General features: G+C 56.5%; 1 protein-coding gene across 5 annotated transcripts in view; it reads left to right on the top strand.

The window, feature by feature from the left end:
* Positions 1–1,791: 1,791 nt before the first annotated feature.
* The window catches only part of HDAC11 (histone deacetylase 11), a 30,257-nt gene continuing 21,829 nt past the window's right edge, over positions 1,792–10,219 (top strand). For all 5 annotated transcript variants that reach the window (XR_013998953.1, XM_081139279.1, XM_081139281.1 and 2 more), the window contains exons 1-3: positions 1,792–1,877; positions 2,531–2,679; positions 4,927–5,027. Coding sequence is in view for 4 of the 5 variants with exons in the window: in XM_081139279.1 (XP_080995405.1) it covers positions 1,876–1,877; positions 2,531–2,679; positions 4,927–5,027 (252 nt within the window). In the remaining variant the exon portion in view is untranslated. The remainder of the gene's footprint in view (positions 1,878–2,530; positions 2,680–4,926; positions 5,028–10,219) is intronic.

Raw genomic sequence — 10,219 nt, 5'->3', positions numbered from 1 at the left:
TGTCACCTTGTGCCTGTCCCAGCACTTACATTTTGTAATTATAACTGTTTCCTAGTTTAATGTTTGTCTCTCGCACTAAACTGTGAGCTTGACAAAGGCTTTTGGATCTTGCCTGCTGAGTTCACTGCCATGTCCCAGTGTAGTCAGTGAGCAGACATGCTGGGGTTCTGTAACAAAGAGGCCCCCAAACACAGCTTATGAATAACACAGTTTATTTCTCCCACAGGTGACGGTGTGGGTAGGTGGTTCAAGTTGGCTTGGTGGTTTGAAGGTATTTCCAAGTCCCTGGGGTTCTCCAGAACACCTTCCTCCTCAGCCACACCAGACACCATTTAAAATCCTCATCCCTAGGGAAATACCCTCTCTTTGGCCTCAGCTCCCTGATCCAGCCTGCCCAGCCTCTTGCTCTCCCAACAAGAGGATCACCTGTGTGCCTTCCCAAAGATAAAGTTCCCAGAGATAAAGGTGACCTCTCACAATGACATAGGCCCACTGTATGCACTTTCTCCCTTATCGTTGTTGTTAAATATTACTTTTTCCCTCTGTGGCTATAGTTTAGCCCATCTGTCCACATCCCTCACCTCTGGGCAACTTGCTTCTGTGCCTCGGTTTCTTCATCTGTAAAATGGGCATAATCATAGTTTGCTTCCTAGGGTTGCTGCAAGAATTAAATGATCATAAAACTTTTAGAGTTGAACCTACGACATGTAACGTGCTCTTTAAATAATCATCAGCATTCCTGTTTTGATTCCGTTAGCTTCCCCACGAGGTCGGGGGGCAGGCATCCTCTCATTTACAGATGCAGAAAGGAAGGACCGGAGACCTACAGCAAGCTGACCAAGGCCACTGGGCTGGCAGGTGGCGGAGGGCGGGTGTGACCCTGAACCTCAGCTACCTCGGGGTAGAATCGAGGGGTGATGCCAGCCCCTCACAGGATTAGGCTGAGAGGATAGGACGCCATCATGCAATCGAGTGGCAGGCTCGTGGACGGCACTGTTCGGTGTCTGCCCTTCCTTCCCTTCGCCGCGCCCGCCTGTCGCGCTGATGCTCTCGTGGGGCCACCAGGGGTCCCAGCTGCCCACCAGGGGTCCCAGCTGCCCACCAGGGGTCCCAGCTGCCTGGCTCCCGGCGGCCCGGGCGGCGCTTCTGCTGGCGGGCAGGACAGCCGCCCCCCCAGGGGCCCCGCCCCCCAGAGGCCCCGCCCCCAGAGGCCCCGCCCGTTCCGCGGGGCTCGCTGCGGCCCCGGGGCGGGGGGGGGGGCTGACCGGGAGCCCCGCCGGCGGCTGGGCCAATGTCACCCGCGACGGGGCGCGGCGGGCTCCGTTCCGCGGGGCTCGCGCCCGGCGGGCAGGGCCACCCCGGGCCTGGTCGCGGCCATCGAGGTCTCCCCTCCGCCCTCCTCTCTCCGCAGCCGGATCTTAGATACTCAGCGAAGGAAGAACCGGGCCCGGGGCGGGCTGCGCGGGCGCCTGCGGGGAGCCGAGCCCCCGGGCGCGCTCACTCGGGCGGGGAGGCGGCCGCGCGGGAGCGGGTCCCGCGGGCGGAGCCCGGCCTCGCCCCTGACCCGCGGGCGCGGGGCCCCCAGCGCCTGCCCCGGGGGCGGGGGGCCGGGCTCGCCGAGCTCCGCCGCCCCGCAGCCCGCCCCGGCCCGGCCCCCCAGGGGCGGGTCCCCGAGCCCGCGAGCCCGGCCGGCAGGGGGCGGGGCTTCGTGCGCCCGGCGTCGGGCGGGGCTCCCGCTTCTGTGACGCGAGCGGGCGGGCGGGGAGCTCCGCGCGCAGCGGGGGCGTGACCGGGGCGTGACCGGGGCGTGTCCGGGGCGCCCAGCCCCGCCCGGCTGGGGAGCGGCGCTCGGCGCCGGGAGGGCTCGGCCGCGGCATGTGAGTGGGGCGCGGGCGCGGGCGCGGGCGCGGGCGGGGGCGCGGGCGGGGGCGCGGGCGGGCGTCCCCCGGGTTCCGGGGGCTTGCGGGCCGGAGCGCGGCGCGCGGGCGGGCGGGTCAGGTGCGGGCCCGGGGGCGGCGGGGGCGCTGGGCCGGGGGCGCGCCCCGCCGTTTCTCCGCAACCCGTCGGACGGGAGCCCGGCCTGGGCCGCCACCGGGCGGGGACACGCGACCGGCGCGGGTCCGAGCTCTGCCCGCGGCCCGCCGGCCTGCGGAGCCCTGCGGCGGCGGCGGCGGCCCGCGGAGACCAGCGCGGCCGCCTCCCGGGCCCGGCCCTCGCGCCCGGCGCGCTCCGCTCAGCTGTCCGGGCGCCGTTCTCCGCCCTCGGACCCGGCGCAGGTTTTCCGGAGGGAGGCGGGCCCCGCCGCTCGGCGTCCCTGCTGCGCTGTGAAGCGAGGCGCGCAGGTCCTGCCGGACGCCCGGGCCCCTCCGCCCCGCGGGCCCCGGGCCGGTGAGAGGCGGCGCCGCCTCCCGGGGGGCCCGCGGCCCTTTCTCCGCGGCCGACGGAGCGCGCGGCCCGGCCCGGGGCGCGAGTGGAGACGCCTCCCGCGCTGAGACCGCCCCCGTCTGCTCTGCCCCCGGGCACACGGAAGGCCACACGCCACCCAGCTGTACCAGCCTGTGCCCGAGGCGCGCTGGCCCATCGTGTACTCGCCGCGCTACAACATAACCTTCCTGGGCCTGGAGAAGCTGCATCCCTTTGACGCGGGAAAATGGGGCAAGGTGATCGGCTTCCTGAAAGGTAGGGCAGCCCCCGGGTCCCACAGCGCCTCCCTTACCTCCCCCGCCGCCCTTCCCTTGCGCAAGCTTCAGACTCTGCCACCGCCAGCCTCACCCTCCGAGTGCCTTCCACGCACACTGTGGAAAGTCCTTCCAGCGCAGCCTTGTAAGCGTGATTCTGTCTCACACCTGCCCTGGCTCCCCAGCGCTGCGGTCCTAAGTCGCGTGGCTTCCCTTGGAAGCCCAGTAGAAAGGGAGCTAATTAATGATGGACACAGGAGGCTGGAGTTTGGAGGAATCCAGTGTCCATCCCCCACAAAGCCAGAGAGTCCAAGAAGAAGAGAACTTTTGCTCCATCCCCACTGATTATAAGTGGAGGAGACTGGGTCCCAGAAAAGTTAGGAAGCATGCCCACAGCCACAGAGCTACTAAATAGCAGAGAGGTGTCTGAAACTGGGAGCTCCAGGCTCCTACCCTTCATGGCTCATCCCACTGGGCAAGGTCAGGCTTGCACTGTTTGAACTGTGCTGTGGGAAATTCAGGCAACACTGCAGGCTAGTGCAAGGATATCTCCCTTGTTCCCTCTGTATCAAGGGTGCCCTAAGGGAAGTAGGAAGTGATACCCGAAACGTTACCTGGTGTAGGATGACTTGATCCTTCTGATCACACCGTGGAGAAAATCTCATTTGGGGGCTAGCCCATCTTTAACACTAAGCCCATCTCCCTTTTAACAAACCCAGAGCAAGCTTGAGGCTCTTCACCTTGCAGAAAATAGAGTCAAATTAGAGATTGATAACATTGTTTCTACTGTATTTGTTTTTTTATTTCTGGCTAACTTCTGTTTATGGCAAGTGATACTGATTTTCAGTTTGCAGGAGTGACTAGAGTGAGTATTCACAGAAAATTATAAGTAGAAAAGAATACAAGTCATGTGCAGTGATGTAAGAACTCTGGCAAAGTGAGCAGCGCCAGCCTGCCCTCACCTTGTAGTTCTCTTACCTTCCTGAACGTGGTCCTTCACGCTCTGTTTCCAGTCTGAGTTACTCCCCCCATTTCCCCTTCTTGGGCTTCTGTATCACCTAGTAGCCCAACAGAAGGGTTTCACCTAATAGCCTCACAGAAGGGTTCCTTGTCTCCCTCATCTGGAGCCAACAGTCCTCTTGAGTTACCCCCTTTATCCTATGAGGGTGTAGGTGGAAAGGAGGCAGAGGTCACATGGTGAATGAAGGGCCTTGGATGCCTCCAAGAAAAGAGCTGTCCCTTTGCCGGAAGACAGTAGGGAGCCATAGAATGTCCTGGGGTGGGGTTAGGGAGAGTACCTGCTATATATGAAACTATATGTGGGAAATGTATGTAACTACTTGGTTTCTACCAGGGTTGGTTTCTAAGGGTAACTCTTTAAAACAGGTCCCCTAGATTCTGACCTTGTGTGTCCCTTTGACTTCCTTAGAACCTAGAGCATCATGGGCCTGTTCTCACTGTGCTTAGAGCACCTCATGCCCTTGGCCTCAGTTTCTTCTTTTGCAAAATGGAGCAAATCTCATCCGATGTATGTGAGGGCTGATGAAATACTGCAGGGTTTTCTAAACACTGGTCATTTGCAAACCGCTCTTGGGACCTTGCCCTCTCTTCATACCACCTGTTCCACTTTTACTTCATGTTTTTTATTGACTTAGCCTTTATTTTTAAAAACTTAAATAAATTTGTTTTAAAAGGGAACATATGTCATCTAAATGGGAAAAGCTGGTTTCACTTGCCATAAATAGAAAGTCATGGGAAATATAAATGCATTGAAAGCAAGAGTATAATTCGGTTCAGGCTGCTTACTGTTGCTGCAGGCTGTGAGACTGCTTTTGGGGATTAAAAAGGGAGATGGATCATGGGTCAGGCAGGTGTTAAAGAGAGGCTGCACCACACTGAGCCTCCCATGATGTCGTCAGAAGTGGAGGGAGCTTTTCTCACCTGAGAGTAAACATCATTGGCCCATGTGTCATCTGCCTCTGAAAGTTGTCCAGACAGACCTGAGCTCACCTCATGGCTATCAGTGGCTTGGAAAGAATCTTTGTGTGCACAATGTCGGAAGTCCCCTGGCCTAAGGGCCTAGCCATTGTTCACACTGCCTGGGAGGTGGCCCATTGTCAGAATGCCCCTAAAACAGCAGTGCCCACTGGGGCAGGGCTGCCAGAGGCCAGGTCTGCAGCCTGGGGAGGGTCTGGGGCTGGCGGGGCCCTCCCGGCAGGGAAGCATGCTGCCCACTTTCTGGTTTCAGAAGAGAAGCTTCTGTCCGACGGCATGCTGGTAGAGGCACGGGAAGCCTCAGATGAGGACCTGCTGGTGGTGCACACGAGACGCTATCTCAACGAGCTGAAGGTACAAGGCCAGGGGCCTGGGGGCTGCCAACCGGGAGGAGCAGCCAGGGGAGGGGCAGCTCAGCCTGGGAGAGCACAGCCTAGAGGGACTCAGTTCCTGTCCATCCTGCAGGGGAAGCAGGGGAGTCTGTGGTCCCCCAGAGAAGGGACAAAGTGTCCTAAGCAGGCAGACACCAGGGATGGACTAGGCTGCTCCGGGGTAATGACCCCCGCCTCTGGGAGTATGAAAGCAGCAGTATCCATTGGTAGAAAGTGAAACTTTGCAGGGATTGGGGCTTCTGTAGTAGTGACTTTCAATCTGCTCTATGAACAGGCCTCAAAGGCCTCTGCTGAGAGGATGGGCAGGATAAGCCCGCCCCTGTCACCATCCAATCAAAGCTGTTCTATTTGGCCTATTTTTATATTGGACTGAAGTTTAAGGTTTTGTTCTAAGAACTTGTACTGCTAAACACTTGTTGAAAACTGTTGTGCTAAAAGTGCCAGGGCGCAGCAGGGGGCGTAGGAGGTCATGTGGGTATGGTGGTGTCTGAGTGACTTGGAAAGCTGCTGCCCTGCCCTAGCGGCTGGCTGCGACAGCCCACTGTCTGCCTGGCAGGGCCAGAGAGCCCGCTTTAAAGCAAAACCAGAAATTCAGACTATTGAGTGACAGTTCCTAGTTTCTTACTGTGGCAGCTCATTTAAGATTTTAAATCCCACCTGCAGACCAAACTGGGCCCACAGGCTGCATGCTGTGAGCTCTTTCCAGAGGGCTCCACAGCACTCCTCAGGGACTGAGGCGTTCAGTCAGCTCCTGGTTCCCTTTGTGGGAGCAGAGGGGAGGCTGGGTGGGGTTGCACCAGAACTTGGTGCTGTTAGCCTGCCCTGGTGGGGTCAGGGATGCAACAGGTTCTCTGCCCCCAAGAGTGTGGGATCCCTATACACAATAAAACCTATATAATTTATTAACCAATGTCACCCCAATAAATTAAAAAAAAAGACCCTGGGCTTCCCAGCTGGACTCATTTTATTTTTAGATATATCTTTATTGGTTTCAGAGAGAGGAAGGGAAAGGAGGGGGAGAGAGAGAGAGAAACATCAATGATGAGACGGTCATTGATCGGCTGCCTCCTGCACGTCCCCCCCCCGTCCCCCCCCCCCAGGGATTGAGCCTGCAACCTGGGCATGTGCCCTGACCGAGAATTGAACCTCGATCTCCTGGATCCTAGAGGTCGATGCTCAACCGCTGAGCCACACCCAGCTAGGCGCAGCTAGACTCATTTTAGACTAAGAACCATGGCAGATGCCAGAGGTCACCAGGCTCCTCCCCTCCATCAGGTGAAACGCCTAGGCCCAGAAAGAGGGCACACCTGCTCGAGGTCACGTGGGAAGTCAGGCAGGCCTGGGGAGACCCCAGGTAAGGCATCCAGCTTGGTCTTCCCAGTTCTGGCCACAGCTGCTGCCCTCCCTTCTCCTAGACTCTGGCCTAGCTGTGAGAGTTCTAGATGGAGTCATGACAATGGTAACCTGTGAAAGAGTACCGGGAAGCGGCTGAAACCTGGCTCCTGTGAGAGAGGTGCGAGGCCTTGGCAGGAAGCCCAGCACTTGGCTGCCCTGGTTTCCTGGGGCTGGGATATGCATGGTCACAGTCCATGGGCCAGGGGGACAGGCCTGCCAGAGTCCAGAGAGTGAGGGCAGGGTATAGGGACAGGAGGCATTGAGTTGAGGCAGGAAGAAACCAGAACAGAGTGGGGCAAGGGTGGAGTGAGCGTGCCAGGGTAAGACTGACACTTCAGGGCTCCATCAATTGAGGGGCCCTTTAGGGTAACTATGTGGGGCCTACTACATGCTTGGCCTTGGACCCCTAAAAGCCTGAGGGTTGCTTACTATGTGATGATTAATAATTAAAGTATTAGCAGGTAGAGTCTGAAGTAGAAAACTGAGGTCAAGGGCCAAGGGAGAATTCAGATATCCAACTGAAAGGATTAACCAAGACGGTATGAATGAGTTACGTATTTGACTTGGAGCTCCCTGGCAACCAAAGCAGAAGGAGAAACGATGAATTGCATCGCGCCTCCTGAGGTGAAGAAGTGTTCAGTCATTTAGCAACCGTATCAAATACTGACCACGTACTAGGTGCAACAACAAGAATAAGCGGGGTTCCCCAGTGCCTGGCTTCTCATTTTCACTGTGGAAAACTGAAAATGAAGAAGTGACCACACCAAAGCGTTTCAGAGAGCACCAAGGGTGATGAACAGAGAAAAATAGTAAGGGCACCTGGGTGGAAATAAGCTCATTTAGACTGAGTGGTCAGGGAGGGCCTCCCGGAGGAGGTGAGGTCTGAGCTGAGACTAAGTAATGAGGAGTAGGTGACATAGGTGGAGCTTTGAAGAAGGAGTGCGCTAGCCCTGGCGAGTTTGGCTCAGTGGTCAGAGTGTCGGCCCTTGGCTGAAGGGTCCCGGGTTAGATTCTAGTCAAGGGTACATACCTCCGTTGCTGGCTGGACCCAGGCCCTGGTGGGGCACGTGCTGGAGGCAACCAGTCGATGTGTGTCTGTCACATCGCTGTTTCTCTGTCTCTCCCCCTCCCTTCCACTCTCTCTGAAAAGCAATGGAAAAATATCCTCAGGAGAATTAACAAACAAAGAAAAAAGAATGCTCCAGGGCCCCAGACCTGGAGTGGGAAGAGCTTTGGCCCCCTGAGGGGAGAAGGGTGATTGAGTGGCTAGGTGGAAAGACTGACCACCTCCCCAGGTGGTACATGGCATGCTCAGGGAGGCAGTGGTGTCAGGCTGCCCAGGGTCTGTAGGCTGTGGGATGTGGAAAGTCTGGGCTCTGTTCCAGGTGCTACAGAAGAGCAGTGTGTGCTGTGCCCTTCACACTCAGGGGAGACCCACATCCCTTTCAGGCACTGTGTGGCGTCTAGGCGTTGCAGTGTCGGAACACCCCATTTGCCCTGCGGAGACATGCAATATTTCTTTTCTCATTTCTCTGCTGCGGGCACCTGGAGAGTTCCTGCAGGTTTCCCAGAGCTGCTCTTCCTTGGCTGTTCTGTGTGTGCTGTGGCACATCCACCCTCTCCCCTGCCCCACCTCCACTCTGCCCCCCACACCCATGTTTCGGGGTTCATGCCTGGCCTTGCACGGGTGTGGCCTTCAATGCTTACTAAACGGCACTGAGGACGATGCTATAGCCTGATGTTTGACAGATGATATCCTTTCAGAGAAGCAAATGTCTCTTGAGCACCTCCTGTGTGCAAGGTTCGGAGGTGGCCCCGCTGAGGCTAGTGGTTGGGTTGGGCAGCCAGGGCTCTGCCTCCTGCTGACCACAGTAACAGTTTGCCATGGGTGCTGCGTGCAGATTTGACACCTCTCCTGGCCTGAGCTAGGCGGTGCTCCGGACATGTTTACACAGCAAGTGTTTAGTGAGCACCATGCTCTGTTCTGGATGCAGGGAGACAGGATGGAACAAAAAAGCCCAGATCTTCTGTTGAAGCTGGCATTTAGGTGGGGAGTCAGCTAATGACATTAAAATCAAGTCAATTATATAGTATGTTAGAAGGCGGGGTGGGTCATGGAAGATCTTATGAAGTGATTGTGAGCTGAGGGCAGTGAGGGAGTGGGCTATGTGGGCGTCCAGGAGGGCATTCCAAACAAGGGTGGGCAAGAGCAAAGGCCACGAGGCATGCTACCTCCAGGTGTTGCAGCCACTGTGAGGAAGGCGGTGTGGCCGGATGGGAGGGAACGGGAGAGGGATAGGAGGCGGGGTCAGAAGCAGATGGGGCGGACCACACCCTGCTGTGGCTGTGCTGTGAGGGAGGTGGGAGCCGGGAGCTACGTGATCTGATCTACGTTTTAACCGAGTGCTTGGCAGCTATGATAAGAACAGGCTGTCAGAGGGAAGCAGGGAGGAGGTGCGGGAGGAGGTGATCGCAGTAGTCCTTGGGAGAGACCCTGGGCTCTATGGCTAGGCTGCAAGCAGAGGCTGAAACCACATGATTTTCTGTTCAGGCTGAGTATGGGACATGCGAGAGAAAGAAGGCAAGGACACCTCAGAAATTTTTTTTAAAAAAAAATGTCTTTATTGATTTCAAAGAGAGGAAGGGAGAGGGAGAGAGAGAGAGAAACATCAATAATGAGAGTCATTGATCGGCTGCCTCCTGCACGCCCCCCACTGGGGATCAAGCCCGCAACCCGGGCATGTGCCCTGACCAGGAATCGAACCGTGATCTCCGGGATCCTAGGTCGGCGCTCAACACCTGAGCCACGCTGGCTGGGCCACCTCAGAAATGTTGACCTGAGTCCCAGGAAGCCTGTGTGAGAATTGAGCCTAGTCACTGCCCCAGTGGCACTCGCAGCCTTCGGAGAAAGGGAAGCACCGTTTCCAGCATCAAGCACTGGAGGCAGATTCCAGGAGAGGCTCTGAGGAAATGGGACCCCCAGGGTCTCTGAGTCTCTCTTACTTTTCTCCCCTGAGGGGACCCCTCTCTCCTTTTTTTTTATTGTAGAATTCACATGACAAAATTAATCATTAGCCATTTTAAAGTTAAAATTTAGTGGCATTTAGTACATTTACAATGTGGTGCAGCCATCACCACTATCTAGTTCCAGAACATGTTCATCGCCCCCAAAAGATGGCCTGTGTGCACCAAGCAGTGGCTCCCATTCCTCCCTCCCCGTGCTGGGGCCCCACCACCTTTCTGGATGTTTTGCATGAATACCTCTGGGCTTGGCTTCTTTCGCTGAGCAGTGTTTCAAGAATCACTTACCTTGTAGCATGTCAGCACCTCGCTGCTCGTCACGGCTGGACAGTGTCCGTTGCGAGTGCACCACACGGTGTTTATCTGTTTATCAGCTGATGGGCATTTGAGCCGCTTCCAGCTTTGTCGTTTGTGCAGTGTTGCTATGAACATTTAAGCGCAAGTACCCGTTTGAGGACCTGTTTCCAATTATTTTGGTTGTATACCTAGGAGTGGAGTTGCTGAGTTACATGGTAATTCTCTTTAACTTTTTGAGGAATCACCAAAATGATTCCCACAGCAGCTGCACATTTTACATTTTTTTGTTTTTTTAATTTATTGATTTTAGAGAGAAAGTGGGGGGAGAGAGAAAGAGAGAAAAAAACGTGAATTTGTTGTATCCTGACTGGAGATCAAACCTATAACCTTGGTGTGTCAGGACAGTGCTCACCGACTGTGCTCCTCAGCCAGGGTCCATTT

This window comes from Miniopterus schreibersii (assembly GCF_964146895.1).
Source record: "Miniopterus schreibersii genome assembly, chromosome: 5".
Lineage (NCBI taxonomy): Eukaryota > Metazoa > Chordata > Mammalia > Chiroptera > Miniopteridae > Miniopterus > Miniopterus schreibersii.
This window is presented reverse-complemented; position numbering and strand designations above follow the sequence as displayed.